This window comes from Chiloscyllium plagiosum, chromosome 4 (assembly GCF_004010195.1).
Source record: "Chiloscyllium plagiosum isolate BGI_BamShark_2017 chromosome 4, ASM401019v2, whole genome shotgun sequence".
Taxonomy (NCBI): domain Eukaryota; kingdom Metazoa; phylum Chordata; class Chondrichthyes; order Orectolobiformes; family Hemiscylliidae; genus Chiloscyllium; species Chiloscyllium plagiosum.
The window spans coordinates 122805492-122828854 of NC_057713.1; the positions used below are offsets into that span (position 1 = coordinate 122805492).

The 23363-nt window shown below is 38.9% G+C and overlaps 1 protein-coding gene across 1 annotated transcript in view; it reads right to left on the reverse strand.

Annotated features, from left to right (window-relative positions):
* Positions 1-23363, reverse strand: part of zc2hc1a (zinc finger, C2HC-type containing 1A) — a 53635-nt gene that overhangs the window by 12733 nt on the left and 17539 nt on the right. The window contains exons 4-7 of the mRNA XM_043689113.1: positions 19183-19324; positions 6007-6149; positions 2431-2524; positions 461-584 (exon numbers count right to left, since the gene is read on the reverse strand). Coding sequence (XP_043545048.1) covers positions 461-584; positions 2431-2524; positions 6007-6149; positions 19183-19324 — 503 coding nt within the window. The remainder of the gene's footprint in view (positions 1-460; positions 585-2430; positions 2525-6006; positions 6150-19182; positions 19325-23363) is intronic.

Below are 23363 nucleotides of genomic sequence, written 5' to 3' on the forward strand. Positions count from 1 at the left end.
TTAAATAAACTGGCCATGATGCCAGATTGACTTTATCAAAGCAGTGGGTCTCCTTTAACAGCTTTTATGGCAGGTCTTAAAATTAAGCACAGAAAAAAGAAACCTGACCATTGCATACTAATGAAACTAGTAAATAGTTCGGTATACCAAAGGGTCACCGGACCTGAAAGGTTAACTTTGATTTCTCTTCGCAGGTGCATCCAGACTTGCTGAGCTTTTCCAGCAACCTCTGTCTTTGTTTCTGATTTACAGCATCCACAGTTTTTTCAGTTTTAAAATATTTTGGTATGGTTTGTTTTGAAGTCAATTTCTGTGAAGTCTGCCAAATTCAAACCTACGATCCCAAAGCAAAAGGGCAATGATGCAGCCCACTGTTTCATCCCATTGTATTCAATTTAAAATAAATCCGCAAATTCAGTGACTTCCATATTGGTACATATGGATCCTTATTAATCCTTACCCAGCTGGTTGAATTAATGCTCCAGCCACATTACCAACACCAGATGAACTCCGTTTTGCAGGTGATCCATCTCGAAGTTTATTTTCATAGGCTGCTGTTAGGTTACTTTTGGTGGTAGAAAGTCCTGTTGACAGAACACTGAATGTCGGCTTTTACTAAATTATTACAATTTCAATCAAGTCAAAGACTTATAATGAATAACTTACAGTGAAGGACAACAATGTTTTCCCTACATTGGTACAAGATTCAGACTGAAGATGACATTTTCATAATCGATGTGGGACATTTCATAAGGGATTGGTATAAATCTCAATCTTTGACATGAAATTTGCATATAGCTTAGCTGAAAAGCCATTATTTCCAGAATTGAAGCACCATGAAGAGAAGATGACCACAAATAATTTTTTTTTTCAGAAAATGTACTCGGAGAAATGGCTGAATGATTGCAGATTGAAAAATACACATCTAAATCATGGCAAAATAATTTTACAATTCGTACATAGTAATAACACATTACATCACATTATTCTAAGTACAATTAAAATGTCCTGTAAATGATTATGATTTAATCAGTACTTTGTAAACTGCATTCAAAGAAAACCAGTGTGTTATTTAAAATTTCTCTGCCAGTATGTCCATTTTTGGTAAATAGATCAGTAAGTCCATTCAGCAAGATTTGTATGAAGAGAACAGTTAATAGTAGTAAGTGTAAATATGAATAATAAATAATGTAAAGCAGGTATACACAAACAACTAATGACTCATGGTCTATTGGAGTTTGATATCACATGGGCTTTAGAAACAAAGTGGATGTTCCAAATATAGAATTCAAAATAGGTTACATCCAAGGCATAAGATTTAACGTGCAGAAAAAAATTCAATTCACTTGAAGATTAACATAATTGACAAATTGGTTATGACTTTCACAGCTCACTGATATTATTTATATTTTAAGAAAGCAAAATCACACTTTCAACTGGACACTTTCATGACATTGTTTTACTTTCACAATTAGGCTAACTGGTTAAGATGAGAAAAAGTCCCACACAGGATCTTTGCATGTAGTAAATTACTTAATTTCAATCAGGATATTCACAGAGTTTGTTGCACATTGAAGCATCAGTATTCAAATGTAGAGACTTTAGATAAAAACTGCAACAGCTAAGATGTGCAGACTATTAGCATTCCATAGCCTCAATCTGCTTCAGTGTCATTAAAGCACTTAATCTCTGTCATGACAATAGACCATAAACCCAGATTGTACAGCTGGTTTATGTCTTAAACTGCAGACGTGTTTGTGTTTTATCCTTCCAGGAATAGACAAAGGGGTTAAAACAATATGCTGGTTTGTGTGTTATTTGGCTGATGTGTTAGTGTGGACTAGTTGTGTTGTGAGGTTCACAGCTTATGGACAGCTGATAAGATACTCTGTACTGCAGATAGAGAAATATGCTTACTCACTGAGTTGTGAAAACTAAGCAAGCCAGTGAAGTCGCCATCAAAAAACAGGACAAAAGCTTGTCAGCTATCTTGCAGACTACAAAATCTTAAAGTTAACTACCAATGTCAGCAATATTGGCATCATCCAACTTAATGGATGCAATGTTCTAATATCTACTTATTAAGGAACCCAGAGACTGATACATCTATCTTTTTAACTGTTACCTTTTAACTCAATTCACACTTTTTATCCATGTGTGTGTACTTCACATTTTACTCATCTTGTGTCACATTTGGTAGCTAATAATCTCAGCTTTTGTTTTACTCAGAAAGAATCTTTCTAAATTAATCTTGTTGCCACCAATTCAGAAATAGTTTGATTTAAGAAGGGGAATCCGTTCATCCTTCTTCACCCAAAATCATAAAATAAATTGGAGACCCTCATCTGGGGACTGATTGTAACATACATACAAAAATACGGCAATAGGGAAAAAAACTAAATACACAAAATGAAAAGAAAATCCACATACCACTTTTCCCACCAACAGAAGGCTGGGGAATCCTTGTTAATGCACCAGGTGTTGAGACTGGTGAATTAGTCTTCTTAAGCACTGGAGACCGATGCTATACATTAATAAAGACATACCAAAGAACAAATTTAGTCATAAGCCATATAATGAAAAAGCATAGAAGGCAGTCATTTGGCTAATCATGTCTGTGTCAAATACATATTCGTATATGTTACTTTTCATGTATTTAGTCAATCCCATTTAGAAGTACAGCTATTGATTTATTATTGGGCACCAATGCGACCAGGCATGTACCAGTTGACCAAGAGATCCACAGAATCAATGTAAAAGCACACACTAAGTAGTAGAAATGCAATGCAGAGGGAATGCACATCACTGTTGTGCTTTTCTTACAGCATAAATCACTTACATAATAATGCAACTTTGCCTTAAATAAAACTTACGAGCAGACAGACTTCTCACTCACGCATTCAAACTACTCGGCCATTGAGGAGATCGCAATAATATAATAAACTTGCAGTATTTCTGGTTCATAATTTTTTTGCCACTTTATTAAGAAAGCCTGTTCTTAAGGTGCCAGTTAAAACAAAGTTTGCTGCATATTACCAAATCTACCTCTTTCACACTTTCAGACAACACATTTTAATTAACTTGCTGCATAAAAATTACAATTCTTTCATCAATTATCTCTGGTTATTGATCTTTCGTCCACTGCAGCCACTTTTCTCTCACTCTATGAAAGGCTTCAAGATTTTAAATACTCCTATTCAATCTTCCCTTAACCTTCGCTGTAAAGGAGAACCTCCCAGTTTATCTGATCTCACTTGTAGTTGAAGTCTTATTTTCCCTGTAAGATTCTTCTGCACTTTACCCAAGGCTTAACGTCCTTCCGAAGGTGAGATACCCAGAACTGAATCCAATACACTAGCTTGGGTCCACCAATGTTGACTAAATATTCAGCAAAACATCTTGCTATTATATTCTATGCCTTTAATTATTAAAACAAATCCTGTATAAACCTTTTAACACTTTTCCACTTGCCCTGTCAACTTCTAAGCTTTTCATCAACTTCTAAGCTTTTCAACTTCTGTCAAATGGGAGAACTATACAGCAAGTCAGCATCACTGCGAAGCAGACTAGGAAGAATAAGTAGTAAGAATTGTGTGTGTGTGTGTCTCTCTCTTTTTCTCTGCTGTTAAAACACCAAAGCCTGAAGAGACCAGTTATTTTCTCCTACCAGTGACTGTAATCTGTGGCTTTAGACCAGTAGCTAACAGACTTTGCTCTTATTGTACCAATCGCCCTTTACCTCCTGCAAAGACGTGACAGCATGTGGAGAAAGGAGATGAAGAATAGGAAGTCCTGACAAGCAAAAGAAATGTTTCAACAAATTCTGTGGACTGATGCTATTGAACTGCGTTTCCCAGTTTATTTGTTTTTTTTAACAATCCTCCAACCACAACACCATTTTTTTTGTTTGTATGTGTGTAGGTGGACTAAATGGTGTTATAAATAACAAAGCTGTAAATTTGATAGTTCAAAGCTATTCATTTGTGATTAGAATTTACTTATTTTTAGCAAATATAGTAGGCACAGAAACCTGATCAATGTTTTCTGTTAATTTGAATTCAACATAGGGGTAAACTGGGGACTTTGAGTGCTTTGATTAAATCATTTTGTGGTGACCCTGAGAGTAGTGGGGCTTGAGCATCAGCACACTTTCCAAAGTCGAAAAGTGTGGTGCTGGAAAAGCACAGCAGGTCAGGCAGCATTTGAGGAGCAGGAGAGATGACCTGCTGTGCTTTCCAGCACCATACTTTTTGACTCTGATCTCCAGCATCTGCAGTTCTCACTTTGTCAGAGACACTTTCTAAATGGGTTGTAACAATATAGAAAGAGTATGGGATCCTTGGAGAACTCGGCTAGGGAATGGATAGAGAGAAGCAGGAAAAAGGCAGATAATGAAGTCTAACATTTTACATTGGTCTTCAAGGTGGACACTGTAAATATCCCAAAGATACCAGATATGTAAGATGCTAATGGAAGGGAAGGTCTTAAAGTATTTGACAAACCAATGAGACTGACGTTGCCAATCCCTGATTGATCTACATCTAAGCGTTTCAAAGAAAGTGTCTGTAGAGGTATTGGAGACATTGGCCAAAATATTAGAGGACCAATGCAGATTTCTGCGGTGATGTCCTGGATCTGAGATGACTAACCTCAAACATACACACTCATCTTCCTTTATTCTCGGTACAATTACAACTAGTGGAGAATTTTTGCTGATTCCCATTGACTCTAGGGACCTCTATTGCTACACCTCAGACAAATGTTGCCCTGATGTTCAGTGCAATCAGTCTCACCTCATCTCTTAAGCTCAGCTTTTTTGTTTATACTTGGGCCAAGTCTGTAATGAGGTCACAATTGGAGATCAGTTGTCCTGGCCAAATTCAAATTGAAAATCAGTGAGCTGGTTAGTCTCATGATACCACTGTCAATTATACCTTCCAGTTTGATGATGATTTCATACAGGGCAGTAAGCAGCCAGGTTAAATTTGTCCTTTTTGTTCAAAAGATATTTTGGGTAGATGCCAGCCTTGGGGTAGGAATACCTTGGCTATGGTATAGCTAGTTCTGCAGGTCAAGGGGACAAGTCATCAGTACTGCTGGAACTTTGAAAGGACCCATACCCTCAGCAGTATCCAGTGCCTACAGTCATTTCTTGAAAGCATAAAAAGTGAATCAAGTTGACTGGAGACTGCCATCTGTGTTCCTGGGAACTTCAAAAGGATGCAGAGATAGATCATCTACTTGGCATTTGAAAGTGAAGCTGGTTCCAAATACTTCTGCACTGATATGCTGGGCTACCCCATTGTTGAGGAGGGGATATTTGTGGAACCTCCTCCTCCACTTAGCTAATTGTTCATCATCATTAATGACCGATGGGGCAGGACTGCATGCTGACATCTGACTCGTTGGTTGTGGGACCATTTACTGTTGTTTATGCATGTGACTTCGGCTGTTTGGCATGCAAGTAGTCCTGTGTTGTAGTTTCACCAGTTCTGAGGTATGCCTAATGTTGCTACTGTCATGCTGTCCTGCACTCTTCACTGCACAACAACATTCTCCCACAGCTGAGGATTTTTGGAGATTTTTTTTCTCACTGACCTCTCTTAATCTGATCTTTCCTTCCCTCTATTGTGCTTTTAGCATGAGCTTTCAGCGAGTTAAATATTTTGATTTATACTTGTGATCCAGACTCTATGTATTAATAAGGATTCTCCAGTCTGGTTAGCTGAAGAAACACGCTGTTGCTTGCTTTATTCACATAGATCCCTGGTTACCTGTTGACAATGCCATGGTGCTGTGACTATCTGATAACAGCAAACTGCAGTGTAATGGCCCACAGAAATTTTCTGGGCAAGTATTTACTAGTGGAATGAACAGTGAGTACTGACTGCAAAATATGGGTGCTTGGCACCTGTGTATGTACTGTCCAAAAAAGTGTTTTCAATGTTGCTAAGGTCTACCATGATGCACAGTATCACCTGTAAATAAGACATTTATGTGTTTTACCTGAGTTGGAGTGCTTTGTTTCCCTTTGCTTGCAGCATGTTTAGGCTTGGTAATGCGAGCAGCTTGTTCTTTGCAGAAAGAAATGTGTCTGTCTGCAGCATTCTCATTAAATCTTCTCTGACAGTATGGGCACTGGATAAGATCTTAAAAAATGAAATTTGACAAATACATTAAGATAACAGATTCTTATTATTCAATGTAAGGATTTTATTAACATCTCTGGAATGAAATCAAATATAATGGACATTCTGCATGAAAAGTATGTGCCACATTAGAAAATTAATATGCTTAGTGAAGTAAAATAAAACAAGGCTTACATATTACTTTCCAGGTTAAAAATGAGGATATGACATCAAAATATGCTTGCACAGATTTATCCATTTTCAGTTGTGAGTGATGCTTTTATTAAGGATAATTCAAAGGTTGAAACATAATTAACTGTCAATTGAAATAGAATCTTGACAAAACATTGCAACAGAACAATCTCAGTGGCAGCAAATATAACTGAGATGTTTGGCAAAGCGTTTTACTTTTCTCGAAACTGTGGGAAAAAAAGTACTGAAATACATAAAACAATACAGCATCTGGCAAATCATTAGCATAGATATGAGGAAGCATTTCCAATGTATCCAAGACAGCAAACACAGATGAGCAGTAAAAAATATGCCTCCCCAGCAAGATCTGGTAACACCATGGCCAGGCTACAAGTATAGCTACACATGTCTTAAGTCTGAGCCTCCTCAAAACCCAGTTTTGAAAAAAATCTTGCATTTGACTAAAATGTGGATCAAGTCTCTGCATATGCCAAGTTTATATTATCGCACCTTTATCAATTTCATTTTTGTAACAATTGCTCTTAATTGCAAACTCTTTCATTTCTATTTTCTTCCCTATATGCTGGAGTGCAAATATGTGTTGTAAAATCATTCCCTGTGTTTGAATGCATTGAACAACAAAACTTCTGACTTAACCCTAAAAGACAGTTTGTTGTGGGTCACTTTGAAAATTGGACTTCATGATAGAGGGCTCAATGGAACACACCACGCCTGTTTCAAAAAAGGAGAAAGAACCTGCTTATGGATGAAAGATAGATGAACAGGAAAGAGTTGAACTTACCTCCTTTCCCATACCATAACTACCATTTGGAATTCCCTCCATCAATACCTCAGCTTTATCACCTTCTTTCCCGTTTTCAAAAGCCTCATCAATATCCATTCCATTAAACATGCTTTATTTTAAAGATCTTAATCCGACTCCTTCAAGCCCAACATCCTTTCACTATTCAATGCTCTGAAAGCTGCTGATATCCATGCATTCGTGAGGCCTCTTCTATCTAGTTCAGGCCACCCAGTTATAGAAAGGACATTATTAAGCTGGAGAGGGTTCAGAAGAGATTTACCAAAATGTAGTCAGATATAGAAGGTTTGAGTTATAAAGAAAGGTTGGACAGGTTGGGATGTTTTTCACTGGAACGTAAAAGGTTGAGAGGTGACCTGATAGAAGTTTGTAAAATAATGAGCGGTATAGTTTGAGTAAATGGTGGTTGTCTTCTCCCTATGATGGAAGATTTCAAGACTATGGGGCACATTTTTAAGGTGAGAGGAGAGAGAATTACAAAAGATATGAGGGACAAATTTTCTACACAGCAGGTGGCTCATATGTGGAATGAACTTCCGGAGGAAATGGTGGATGTGGGTACAAGTACAAGGTTTGGAGAGAAAGGAGCCAGGAGCAGGCAGTGGGAGTAGTTTAGTTTGATATTGTGTTTCATATAGACTGGTTGGACCGAAGGGTTTGATTCCATCCTGTATGACTCTGTGACTCTATTAAAAAAAGTTAACTTAAAATATTATGGAATCATACCACACAGAAACAGACCTTTCAGTGTAACTTGTTCAGGCCTAACAAGTTTCCTAAACTAAACTACTCCCATTTGCTATGTTTGGCCCATATCCTTGTAAATTGTTTTTATTCATGTACCTGTCCAAATGTCTCTCAAATGTTGCACCCATACTTGCATCCAACTCTGGCAGTTCATTCCATATATGAACCTCACCTTCTATGTGAAAAAAACTGTCCTTCATGACCTTTTTAAAACTTTCTCCTCTTGCCTTAAAAATATGCTCCCTAATCTTGAACTCCCCCACCCTAGGGAAAAGACCCTTGCTGTTCACCTCCTTACAGCCTTTCTTAAATAAAGGCACAATATTAGACACCTTCCAGTTATCTGGCACATCACCCTTGGTTGTAGATTATGCAAGCAATACTGCTAGGGGCCCTGGAATTTCTTCCCTTGTTTCCCACACCATTCTGGGTTACACTTGATTATGTCCTTGAGTTTTATCTACCTTTATGTTTTCTGAGACCTCTAGCACTTCTGTATTGTGAACTGTTTTTGAAACGTCAACATTTGCCCATGTTCTTTAGCTTCCATTTCTTTCTCCACAGTGAAAAATGATGTGAAATATTCATTTAGTATCTCTCTCATCACCTGACACATAGACGACCTCATTGACCTTTAAGGGACCTGATTTTCTCTTTAGTTGCTCTTTTGTCTGAAAAATATTAAGGTATTTGTAGAATCTCTTTGGATTATCCTTAACCTTATCTGCCAAGGCTATCACCTCTTTGTCCTCCTGATTTCCCTCTTAAAAATGTCCCTAAACTCTTTATATTAAAGAAATTCATTTGATCCCAGTTGTATATGTCTAATATATGATTCTTTCTTATTCTTGGCCAAAGCCTCAATATCTCTATCATCCACTGTTCCCTACTCCTACCAGCCTTACCCTTCAGTCTAACTGGAATGTACTAGCTCTGAACTCTAGATATCTCACTTTTGAAAGCTTTCTACTTCCAGTCATCTCTTTAGTTGTGAATATTCCACCTCAATCAACTTTTGAAAGTTCCTGTCTCATACTGTCAAAATTGACCTTACTCCAGCTAAGGACTTTAAGACCATAAGACATAGGAGCGGAAGTAAGGCCATTCGGCCCATCGAGTCCACTCCGCCATTCAATCATGGCTGATGGGCATTTCAACTCCACTTACCCGCATTCTTCACGTAGCCCTTAATTCCTTGTGACATCAAGAATTTATCAATTTCTGCCTTGAAGACATTTAGCATCCCAGCCTCCACTGCACTCTGCGGCAATGAATCCCACAGGCCCACCACTCTCTGGCTGAAGAAATGTCTCCGCATTTCTGTTCTGAATTTACCCCCTCTAATTCTAAGGCTGTGTCCACGGGTCCTAGTCTCCTCGTCTAACGGAAACAATTTCCTAGCGTCCACCCTCTCCAAACCATGTATTATCTTGTAAGTTTCTATTAGATCTCCCCTTAAACTTTTAAACTCCAATGAATACAATCCCAGGATCCTCAACCGTTCCTCATATGTTAGACCTACCATTCCAGGGATCATCCATGTGAATCTCCGCTGGACACGCTCCAGTGCCAATATGTCCCTCCTGAGGTGTGGGGACCAAAACTGGACACAGTACTCCAAATGAGGCCTAACCAGAGCTTTATAAAGTCTCAGTAGCACAACAGTGCTTTTATATTCCAACCCCCTTGAGATAATTAACAACATTGCATTCGCTTTCTTAATCACAGACTCAACCTGCATGTTTACCTTTAGAGTCCCTTCATCCAGCTCATTAATATATAATGTGAACAGCTGTGGCCCCAATACTGAACCCTGCGGGACACCGCTTGTCACCTGCTGCCATTCCGAAAAAGAACCTTTTATCCCATCTCTCTGCCTTCTGTCAGACAGCCAATCCTTAATCCATACCAGTAGCTCACCTCGAACACAATGGGACCTCACCTTGCTCAGCAGCCTCCCATGTGTCACCTTATCAAAGGCCTTTTGGAAGTCTAGGTAGACCACATCCACTGGGTTTCCCCGGTCTAACCTACTTGTCACCTCTTCAAAGAACTCCAACAAGTTTGTCAGGCACGACCTCCCCTTACTAAATCCATGTTGACTTGTTCTAATCCGACCCTGCTCTTCCAAGAATTTAGAAACCTCATCCTTAATGATGGATTCTAGAATTTTACCAACAACCGAGGTTAGGCTAATTGGCCTATAATTTTCCATCTTTTGCCTTGATCCTTTCTTGAACCTTTACACTAAACCTATCCTTTTCCAGAACAATTGTAAAACTAATAAAATTATGATCACTGGTCCCAAAAGCTCCTCTACTAACATTCAGTCACTTGCCTGCCTTATTTCTCAAGAGAAGGTCAAGTTTTTCTCCAGTAGGCACATCTACATATTGAAAAAGACAATTTTCTTGAACACATTAATTTAATAGAAACAGAAAATGCTGAGAATACACAGAAGTTCTGAGAGAAATTGCTTGAAGAGAAACAAATTTAATATTTCAAGTCAGAATTTTATCAGAATTGCTATTGCTAGAATAGTCATGGGCCAAATCTTCGAGGCTCTGGAACATTCGAGACCTCAAGGTGACTATTGCGACCCACTGAAAATTCCACTTGTAGGCCTTGTGTGAATTAACCTGGGTAGCCTCAACATTTAATGGCAATTTTCTTATTCACCGAGACATCTGCAAATCTCTCCAACTTGGAGTTAGATTTACGACAGTACCTAGTAGGTTTACAAATGAGTCCCTAATTATCCACCCTCCGACGCAGATACCACCTGAACACCCATCTGACCCAACTATAACAGTCCTCTTAACCTAACTACAGCACAACTTAAAGAAGGGGGCTCACTATTATCTTCTCAAGCGCAACTAGGGATGGACAATAAATACTGGCTCAGCCAATCATGTCCATGTCACGTGAGTAAATAAACAGAACTATTACCACAATTCCCCTCAACCAAACAACCCAATCAGATCTCCTAATCAGACCCTACTGACTCCAACCAACTAATTCACTAAACATTCAAAGGCTAAACTTTTAACCTACCATATGACAAGTAGTAAAAAGGGGATGTGTCTTTACTCCCCTGACTCTATTCCACTCCAACGGAGCTCCCCAATGGACACTATGTTGTAGATTTCTGTGAAAACCAGGATCGGAAGATCCCGGAAGTAATGTATAGCAACGTCAGGCCAGGAGAACTTTCGATTGCAGCAGCAATCAGACCATCATTGCTGCTGCTCGAATGACCTGGACCAACGCATCTGCAAGAAAAATCATACAATCAAAAAAAAATTAATTATTAAGAATATGATGCAATGAAAGTGAATTTCACAAGACAAGATAAAATTCTACTCCAAAACATAGGATTTAGTTTCTTCAACAAATCAATTGTGATACTGTATTTTCATGTGCAAAATAAGATTAAATATAACTTGAAAAGTAGGAATATAAAAGTGGCAATGGGACTTTGGAGCACACAGACGCAAATCACAAGCCAACATTGCAGATTATTAAGGTTTTTAAAAAGCCAAACAAAAACTGGGACTAATCTCTAGGGAACTGAAAAGTATAGAGGTAATGCTAAACCTGTATTGAAACTTGATAAGACCACACTTGGGAGTACTGCATATACTTCTGGTCACCCTATTAAAAAGATATAAAGACAATGGACAGCATATAAAAGACTGACAAGGATGATATTTGAAATATAAGTTTACATCCATTAGGAAAGGATGAACAGGTTAGGTCTCTTTTCTCTTGAAAGAGGAGGCTGAGAGTTAACTGAGCTAAAATTATGAAAGCATTTGACAGAATGAAAAGAGCTACTCTCTCATGAGAGATAGATGACTGGTGGCGGTTTAACCTGAGGGTCACCATACCTCAGGTGAGGGGAAAGGTTGACAAATGGAGTCTCTCATTGTAACCTCAGCTGATGCTGGAATTGAACACGCTGTTGGCATAATTCTGCATTCCAAACTAGCTGTCCAGCCAAGTGAGCTAAAATCTGATTTTTTTTGCATCTATTTATGCTGTGCAACTGATGGCTTGTCAAGATTGTAATAGTTAAGCACAAGGCCTTCCAGTGCTTGAAACATTTGTTCTTTTCTAGTCACAGGGCAGAACACTCCTGTGTTGATAGGCTACCCAGATCATTTTAAGGTAACTTTAGTCAGGTAGACAGTCTGACATGGTGACTCCTTGTTGGCCAGAGTCACTCACATCAGACGGTTAACACTTTCACGCAGCTGGTGTATCAGATATTTAGATATAGGGCATAAAAGCTCCAGGAGCAGAGATTCTGATGTTATCATTTTTCAGGCAGTCAGGGATAAGCCTCAAGGAGCTGGGAAGGAGGCGCAAAGTCACCTATTGTGTTGGAGAAAATCAGGGCTTAATATGGAACCTCTGTGTGTCAATGAGATCTAATCAGCTGAGAATGGGGGTAAAGGAAGCCCACAGCCATATTTTCTTGGTACAACTGAGAAATATTGGAGCTAAAAGAAACCCTGAGGCAGTGCCAGCTTAGTGAAGCTAACTGTCTGCAGTAGAGCAAAAAATGTGCCCAAAATTAGTAACTGGAATGCAAACTCAAGAATGAAATAGAACACAGAACTGGTTCTAACTGGTGTTCGGTTTTCAGAGAGACACTGTTGTATCAGGGGTGTGATGCCTTAAAAGAAACTGTACTTTCCTTCAATCTTTAAGGAGCAAATGAGACTTTACATTGTGAATGAATCAATGACTGCCGGATTTTGAAATAGTCCAGATACCAGATACAGTTATCAATGCAACAGGAGGATTAAAAGATGAGCAGAATAACGATGAAAGTACCTTTAGCAAATGTGGTATTACAGCACAAACAAAGTTTAAACCAAACTAATAGACAAAACAGATCCTTGAAATGCTTAAGAGACAATTACTAGGTATAACTGGTGTGATTTTAAATATTATTGGTACTCAGTATATGATTTGTTAAATGTTACATTGGTCAATAAACAAAGCATAGACAGACAATTTTACAGCAAACCATTAAGCTGTGCTTAAAAACCAACACACCTTAATAATACTGCAGTTAATTATTGAATTGGATATGCTAAGTAAGAGGGAGGTGCTGGCAAACTAGTATTGCCTCTGGGAGAGTAATTCAAAGACCCAAGTAATGTTCTGGGGAATCAGATTGACAAAGCACACTGAATTTGAATTCACTAAAACAATATGGAATTAAAAGTTTGATGACCATAAAACCATTGTTGACAGTCATAAAATCTCTCTATTGAAAGTTTAGTACAGAGAAATGCCAAATTACCTGGTCTGGCCCATGTACTCCAGACCCATGGTAATGTGGTTCCTAACTCTCTGAAATGGCCCCACCATGCAATTGTTGTATCAGCTGTAGTGGCTATGGGCCCTGACAGTGTCCCAGCAATAGTACTGAAGACATGCATTAGAACTAGTGCACTCCTAACCAAACTGTTCCAGTATAGCTACAACATTGGTGTCTACCTGACTAATGTGGATAATTGCCCGGGTACTTCCTGACACAAAAACTAGGACAAATCTGATCCAACTAATTACCACTCCATCAGTCTTTTAATGATGCAAGGTATCATCGACAGTGCTACCAAGCAGCCCTTACTTAACAATAACATGCTCACTAATGCTGGGGTTCACCTGGGTCACTCAGCCCCTGACTTCATTACAATATTTGGTCAGAGAACTGAATTCCAGAGGCTAGTTGAAAGTGAAAATACTCTCCACTGGCTTGGAGTGATATGAAACACAAAGGAAGAAGTTTGTGGTTATTGGAGGTCAGTCACCTCTGCTCTTCAATATAGCATCCTTGGCCCAAGTATCTTCAACTATTTCTTTACCGGCCTCCCCTCCATCATAAGGTCAGAAGTGAGAATGCTCACTGTTGATTGCATAATGTTCAGCACCATTTGGTACTCCTCAGATACTGAAGCAGTCCATGTTTAAAGGCAGAAATACCTGGACAATATCTAAGTTTTGGGTGACAAGTAACATTCATGGTACACAAGTGCTAGATAACGACCACCTCCAACAAAGATTCACCCCTTGACATTCAATGGCATTACCACTGTTGAATTCCCTGTCTTCAACATCCTTCAGATTACTATTGACCAGAAACTGAACTGGCTGAGACGAATGAATATGTGGTTACAACAGTAGGCCACAGGCTCGGAGTAAATCAGCTCCTGACTCTCCAAAGCCTGTCCACCATTTACAAAGCACAAGTCATGAGTGTGATGGAATACTCCCACTTGCTCAGATGAGTGCAACAACAACACTCAAAAAGTTCAATACCATCCAAGACAAAGAAGCGCATTTGATTGACATTACATCCACAAACGTGGCACACCCTGCACCACTGATACTCAATGGCAGCAGTGTGTACTAACTACAACATGCACTACAGAAATTTACCAAGGTTCCTTATTCTGTTTGTTTTAAGTTACTTGCTAATTAGGAATTAGTAGCAATACACAAAACTACTGAAGAGAAATACTTTAAACTTAATTGTAAAGTTGGACTTACGACATGACTCACAGGGGTGAAAGGTTACATTTAATTCTTAAATTATGTTTGCTGAATGATGTACAAGCAGAATGTACTCTTTTTTTAATGGGCTTGATAATACATAGGAGAATAATGCTAACTAATAATGAATTTGAACTTGATGAAAATTAGGCAATTGAATGAAATTATAGCTATTTTTCAATTGCATTCAAATATACTGTCTAATTAAATATGTCAGTTGTTAAATTGGGCTTGATAACCAGTGTAAAGAAGGGCAAGATTACAGCTAATCATAAGTTTGGTCTCATAATTAATACGCAGGGGAATTCTGTTATTTTTTAAGTCAGGTTTGGTTACAAATAGTTAGGGTATAATGTTCATCGGTTGTTAAATTGGGATTGAATGGGACACAGGAGAGTAATTTTATTGCTAAATTGGCCTTGATAGTAGATTTAGGAGATATGAGGTTGGCAACCAAAACATAAATAATCATATCAGTCAATTGTTAGATTAGTCTTATTAATTGAAGGGGACTGGTAATTTAAGTGGTTATTACAGAATCAACACCTGGAAACTCGACTGCTGAACGATCAAAGTATGTTAGGGTAAAGTGATACCACAGATCCAAGAGCTGCCAGGGTATATCAGAAGCACTGAACAAAATATAAGCCAAAATCATCAAGGGGTGAGCTTGGTAGATTCCAAGATATTGGACGACAGAGGTCAGAATCACTATAGAGCAGGGGCTAGGGGAGAATTATGACCATAAATGTACGAGTGAAAAAAGCCCAAGTGGTAGTTGGTGGAAACATGTCCCCAGATGATATCTTTAACTGTGGATCCCAGAGGTCAATAAATTCCTGTTAACAAAAACATATGCAAGATGAGGCAAGATGAAGAAAAAGGGGTAATTTGGTAGGATAGCCAGTAAAAGATCAGGGATAATGAGGTATAAAAACTGAAAATGCTGGAAAAACTTAGCAGATCTGGCAGTACTTACAGAGAGTCGAGAGTGTGGTGCTGGAAAAGCATAGCAGGTCAGGCAGCTTCCAAGGAGCAGGAGAATCGATGTTTCAGGCATAAGCCCTTCATCAGGAATCCTAATGAAAGGCTTATGCCTGAAACATCGATTATTCTGCTCCTCGGATGCTGCCTGACCTGCTGTGCTTGTCCAGCACACATCCTCGACTCTGATCTCCAGCATCTGCTGTCCTCACTTTCTCTTAGCTGATTTCAATCTTACTGCGAAGCCTCTTCCAAGGATGCCGACCTTGAAGAAGTTCTCCTTCTCTCTCTACAAGTACCTATGAAGAGACAAACAGATTTAACATTTTGAATCCAGAATATTAACTCACTGACTTGGAACTCAGTTAAGGACTCAAATGCTGCCAGACCTGATGAGCTTCTCCAGTGTTTTGTTTTCATTTCAGATTTTCAACATCTGGCAGTATTTTGCTTTTATTAAGGAAGATAAGGTGATGGTTCTAATTAACATTTTCTTGGGACTGAGAAAATGAATCCAGAACAATGCCAAACTAATAATAGAATTAGTGGCAAAATAAACTTGGTTCAGGAGTCAGGGAAAAGATTAGTAAAAATTACACTGGAAATACCACAATGGTCCAGAACGCTGTGAAAAGACAAAAGTAGTAAAACTTGTATGCGAGTTGATGTGAGTCAATGTTGATGTCTAGTCTGTTTATGTTCAGATGTGGTGAATAGTAAAAGTGAATGTGTGTGTTTGGAATAAATTGGTGTAAGCTAAAAGAAGCAATAACCAGAAGACACTGTGATAAAAATGAGAGTTTAGGTTATGAAAGAACATTGCTTTTCAATATGCTTTTGTTAGGTGGTAGTGGAATCATAGTATCTCCTCAGTGCAGAAAAAGACTATTCGGCCCATCAAGTCTGTACTGACTTTCCAAAGCACACCCCACCCAGACCCTACCCTGTCTCCATAACCCCACAATTACCTGGGCTAACCCATTTAGCCTGAACATCCATAGACACAACGGCGAAATTTTAAGTATGTGTATCTTTGGACTGTGGGAGGAATCCAGACTACCTGGAAGAAACCCGCACAGCAAACTCCACACAGTCACCCAAGGCTGGAATCAAACCCTGAGGCAGCAGTGCTATCCACTGAGCCACTGTGCTGCCCTCTAGGCCAGGAATCTCTAGGGTGAATCGGGATTGTACAACCCTGTTGATAAGACAGAACAGTGGATGAAGGGCTCCACGCATAAGGTCAAAAAACAAAAGTAGCGTGGCTATTGGCCTGGCAGGTGAAGTGAGAACAGCAGGAGGAAAAGGGAAGCCAGTTGGAGTTAGAATTGAGGAAATCAAGAAAAGGGAAGGAAGATAAGTATGCCATAGTTGACTGGACAAAGAGTGGAGAACAAAAGAGATAAAAAGGTACAGAACAATGCAACCATGTTAATGGGCTGGGATAGGGGTGATCCTAAAGGTATATTGTGCAACTATATCAAGGGTATAGGAAAAGAGGTAGATGGGAAACAATTGAAACAGAAGTTTAACAAAGCTGAGTAGGAGAGAGTCAATATTAAGGTTGTGTAACTGGACCCAAAATGTTAACTTTGATTTCTCTGCACAGATGCTGCCAGATCTGCTGAGCTTTTCTAGCAATTTCTGTTTTTGTTACTGCTTTACAGCATCCACAGTTCTTTATGTTTCTATTTCGTATTCTTTTCTGTCTGTGTGGAACAAACAGACTTACTTGTGTGTGCATGCCATTTTTAATTGAACCGGCAAATTTAAAATTTCGATTGAAGAGGATCAAGGAATAATCAGGTCCTCCTTACAAAACCAGGCTTAGCACTTTACTGGCAAGGACTTAATAAAGCTGTGATGACCATTGACTCTGTGTGTATGGAAGGAAAAGGCCTGTGGAAACACTGGACACAGATCAATGTGTATGGGTACACAAAGAATAAAAAGGACTAACAGTTGATGACTGGCACCCTCTATCTTCTTCTTTACAGGACCGTGGAAATTGCAATACTGCTGATACGTCTGGCAACTACAATTGTGGAGGGACCAAGTCGTTGACCTTTTTATAAAGGACTTGAACCAATCCAACTTACAGTCAGGAGCATGGAACATTAAATGCCACATGAAACAAACTAATATGCATAAGGAATAGCTCAGGGCATTTGGGAATGGGGCAGTAGTGAAACTGTAAAGCAAAGCAGAAAGATTCTCTTTATACTTAAAGCTGCAATGCATAAATCTAGTGTCAGCATCATGAACTATAGTTTAAACTTTATAATCCCTATAATAGATATTTTTCAATCAGCCTGTTCAACTGTGTTATGACACACCTCTGGAATGGGTGGGACTTGTGGTATTGCATCATAATATTTTCTTTTAATCCTTACTGAATCTGTACGCAGTTACCTGTATTGAATTAAGTTCTGTTCTAGTTATTTGTTATCAAATTTTCTAACCAAAATGATTGTTGATTGCAGCTCACATTTTAGGTAATCTGTGCATTGCTTATGGTTTGAAGAAAGTTGTTTAATTCCAATGTGTCCTCTTGAACACACTGGCTAGTTACACAGCTGAACGATGTTGCCAGAATCACTGATTAAACTGTAATCTTTAATTTAGAAAACTAAATTGCTAGAACAATTGTATAGAGCTGGTCTGTATTTATCAATTAATTGCAGCTGTTAGCAATTACAAGTGTGTTGACTTTAAAATCACATTGAGCATAGCAATGTTCAAATGGAATTTTAAGTTCAATTTGAAATTAACCAACATAACAGCTTCCTTATATACATTGACTGCTCAAACACCGCACTGTAGAACCAAAATCATATTTTACTTTTCCTCATATGCTTGAATCTAATACAGATCACACATTTTGAACAAAATATCTGACTATTGGAGCTTTTTAAAAATTCATTCATAAAATATGACCAGCATTTATTGTTCATCCAAGTTTCCCTTGAGAAGGTAGTGGTGAGCTGCTTTCTTGAACTGCAGCAGTCCACATTCTGCACATAAATGAACAATGCTTTTAGGAAAGGAGTTCCCAGAAGTTTGTCCAATTGATACTGAAGGAACAGTGACATAATTCAAAGTCAGGATGTTGAGTGATTTGGAGACAACCTTGCAGGTGATGGTATTTCCAAGCACATGGTGCCTTGATGCTCTAGATGGTTGTGGTCATAGGTTTGAAAGATGCTGTCTGAGAAGCCTGACTGAATTTTTGTGCTTATGACACTATGACTAAGGCATAGGGTGCAGAAGTAGGCCATTCAGCCTATTAACTCTATTCTGCCATTCAATAAGATCATGGATGATTTGATAATCCTCAACTTCACTTTGATGAACTATCACCATACCTTGTTTTGCTTCATAATTAGAAATCTGTCTCAGTCTTGATTGCACTTAAATGCCACAATAGTCTATTCCCTTCACCCTCAAATGCTTAACTAACCTTCCCTGAGTGCATAAAACAGTGGAACAATCGCAAAATATCGTAAATTTTGAAACCAGAAATAAAACAAAATCAGGCAGATCAATGAAGAAAAAAATATTTAAACAGCACTAACATTCCATCAATTGGATCCACCAACTCATTAAACTTTTTAAAAGCATTAATACTAAAATTGCAGATGAAACAATTAAACATCACAGATTTTTGTTTTCAAATTATGATGGACCAAATCTCCACGAGATTAAAACAGTAAAACTTGTATTCTGTGCATGCCTTACCTGGATCATATAAAGGTGGAGGTGGTGGTGGAAGGGAACCTCCATCTTTCACAGTTTTACTCATCTTTTTAGCTGCTCTGATGGTGGCAATAAAATTTTCATGTTTTAATCTCCAGTTTGAGGGTTTTTTGGGAGGCTCAGGCTAAAGAATTGAAACAGAATTGCAATTAAAGTAACATATATGTCATGTGTATGCATCCTACGTACATCATCCTCATTTCATGTTTTGTAAAAGAAAACTCTTAACATGTCTTAATGGAAATATCAGTAATTCATGAAGCAAAATTGACACGGACTGTTAATGAACCAATTTGAAAAGAATCAACTCTTTTCTGTCATTTTCTGCCAAGTATCCACATCATCAATACCTCACAGCAAAAGATAAGGATGAAGCATTCGCAGCAATCTACAGCCTGTGCCAAGTAGTTGATCCATCTTGACCACCTCCGGTGGTCCCGAGCATCCAGATACAGTTTTCAGCCAATTCAATTCACTCCACATGATATCAAGAAACAGTTGGAGACATTGGATAGTGTAAAGGATGTGACAACATACGAGCAACAGTACTGAAGACTTGTGCTCCAAAATCTGCTGCTCCCTTAGCCAAGCACTTCCAGTACAATTGCAACACTGGCATCTGCCCAACAATGGGAAAAATTGCCTGAGAGTATCCTTTACACAAGACGTTGGACAAATCCAACCCAGCCAGTTACTCTCAATCATCAGTAAAGGGATGGAAGGTGTCATCAACAAAGCTATCAAGCAGCACCTGCTCAGTAATAACCCGCTTGCTGATACCCAGTTTGGATTCCGCCAGGGATACTCAGCTCCTGCCCGTAAGGCTACATTCAACCAAGTGTGGCGTCAAGCAGCCCTGGCAAAACTGTGATAAATGGGTAACAGAAGAAAACTCTCTACTGTTTGGAGTCAAACCTGGCAGACAGGAAAATGGTTGTGGTTGTTGGTGGTCAGTAATCTCAGCTTCAGGCCATCTCTGCAGGAATTCCTTGGGTTAGTGTCCCAGACTCAACCATCTTCAGCTGCTTCATTAACCTTTCCATCATAAAGTCAGAAGTGTGGATGCTCACCAATAACTGCTCGACATTCAGCACTGTTCATGACTTTTCAGGTACTGAAGCAGCCCATGTGCAAATGCACCAGGTTTGGGCTGACAAGTGGCAAGTAACATTTGCGCCACACAAATGCCAGCAATGGCCATCCCTAATAACAGGTAATCTAACTACCAGCCCCTTGGCCTTTAATGGCGTTACCACCACTGAATCCACCTCTATCAATATCTTTGGGATTACCATTGACCAGAAACTCAACTGGACTTGCCATACAAGAACAGATCAAAGGCATGGAATACCGTGGCAAGTAACTCACCTCCTGACTTCCCAAAGCCTATTGATCATTGACAAGCCTGGAATGAATGGAATACTCACCACTTACCTGGATGGGTGCAGGTCCAACAACATTCAAGAAGCTTGACACTATCCAGCACAGTCCACTTGATTGGCACCACATTCACAAACATCCACTCCAGCCACCACCAACACTCAGTAGCAGCAATGTGTACTATCTACAAGATGCACTGCAGAAATTCACCAAAGATCCTTAAACAGCATTTTTCTACACCATGACCACTTCCATCTTGAAGGACAAGGGCAGTAGATACATAGGAACACCATCGCTTGTAAGTTCTCCTCCAAGCTAGTTACCATCTGACTTAGAAATATACTGCCGTCCCTTGCTGTTGTTGGATTAAATCCCTAGAAATCCCACCCTAATGGCATTGTGGGTCAACCCACAGCACATGGACTGCAGTGGATCAAGAAGGCACCTCACCACCATCTTCTCAAGGGCAACTACAGATGGGCAATAAATGCTGCCAGCCAGCGATGCCCACATCCCATGAATGAATTTTAAAAAAAGACTTGGTCACTCACATTTCTAATGTCTTCAAAGTTGTCAATAAATCTTTTTAAAATCCAAATCTCACTAATCAATTTATCCACAAATTCCTCAAGTACTTTAATACATTCATTGAAGTTTTACTTAAAAAGTATCAATATCACCCAAAAGCTTATGGTTGGACATCATATTCCTGTTTAGCATGGTGACTCTCAAATGACACAAAAAAGCACAAACATTATTGTGCAAAACTTTAAAAATAAATATCAGTAGCATTTAGATTATTTATATAATATTTTGCTAACACTCTCTTACAATTTCTAAAAACAGGTTTTGTTTGAAATTAATCCAGTAGTGGCAGTAAGACAATTCCAATTGTTGCTGGAAGAGAATGACAGAAATTGAGGGGAACAACAGGGCATGGAGATGACATTAGTGGACAACAGCAGACCCAAAGCTAACAGAGACAAGTCAGTAGTAAACAGACCAATTTTACATCTAAAAAAATGGAAATAGTGGACGAAGATTTAATTAGGTGTGAACACATTTTAAAAATGTTGTTCATTTAAAAAAACTTCAGCCTTCTCCTGCAAGAGAGTGAAAGGATATTGGAGGTAGGTGGGAATGTGGCCTTGAGGTTACAATTAGACCAGCCATGGCCTTATTGAATAGCGGAGCAGGTTCAAGGGTAGTGGCTTTCTTCAGCTACTAATTAATCTGCATGTCAAATTCTATAGCTTCAACAGTCACAATTCTGATGTATGACATATAAATGTGTCACATATCTGTACAATTTGTCTGAGATCAAGGAAAACAAGAGATAAATTTGCCAAAACAGATAACCTTCCTTGTAAGGTGGATTCAACCAAAATAGAGGATCAGAGAGGAACAGACAACCCAGGCTTTAAAGTATATTACATTACATATGCAAACATTACCATTCATGAACATGGGCGGCACGGTGGCTCAGTGGTTAGCACTGCTGCCTCACAGCGCCAGAGACCCGGGTTCAATTCCCGCCTCAGGCGACTGACTGTGTGGAGTTTGCACATTCTCCCCGTGTCTGCGTGGGTTTCCTCCAGATGCTCCAGGGTCCTCCCACAGTCCAAAAATGTGCAGGTTAGGTGAATTGGCCATGCTAAATTGCCCGTAGTGTTAGGTGAAGGGGTAAATGTAGGGGAATGGGTTTGGGTGGGTTGCGCTTCGGCAGGTCGGTGTGGACTTGTTGGGCTGAAGGGCCTGTAAGTAATTTAATAAGGATTTAATCATGTTACTAACAAGAATGCTGTATTGCTCATCTGGAAATATTTCTAAGAAGCAGTATATTGCCATTCTAATAGATAAATTTGCTTATTTCTTTTGTCAGCTAAAGAGTTTATTCTTGCGTTAAGCTCATCAATGTATACTAGAGGTGGATACTACGACTTGATAATCAGCAACCAGGCAATAACAGGGATATGCAACAATGCTGGCCCAGCCAGTGACTCCCATGTCCACAATTTAAAAACTCAATTAGCACAGAATCAAAATGATACACCGAACTGAAGGCTCGTGGTAGTATTCCTATTTCTGAGCCAGGAATTAGTAGTTTTTGAACAGATTAATTAAAAATATACTAAACTGCCTTTACAACATATTACTCATTTTCTTAAGTATTAAATGTTATTCACTTTGCTAAGTCACTCTGTCTATATATATTAATTGCTTGCACAATCAATGTTGAACTATCAATACAACTACAGGAGGGAAAACTAAAGGATTAATTTATATTAATTTGAGCATAGTTCTTGAACTGCAACTCTGGATCTCTTTTTCACTCTTCCTACACTCTTTCAATGAGATTCTTTTGTTCCCTCTATTAAATTGCAAATAATCAACGTAATTGCACGATCATAGCTCATTTCTCTCATCCTCTATTACTTGTTCAGGTTTGTTTTAAACCTTCTAACCTTGCAACAAGTTGACCGGTGAACGCAGAGCCAGATAAGCCAAATAATAGGCTCTAAACTGACTGCAGAACTCAAAGTGAGCAAGCTTTCAGAGATCAAAGTAGCAAGCCATGGAGGCAGCAACAGATGACAACCAGATGGAGTGAACTGACATCAGAGTCAACTGTAAATGTATAACAAATGAAAAGCTGTAAGCTTATAAGCAGGGGAAGAAGGCAACTGTGGTCAGGAGCACACGAACTGTGCTAGTTTGAGTGTTAAAATATGACTGATGGGGTGACAAAAGAATATAGACAGTAAGTAAATTAATAAAAATAA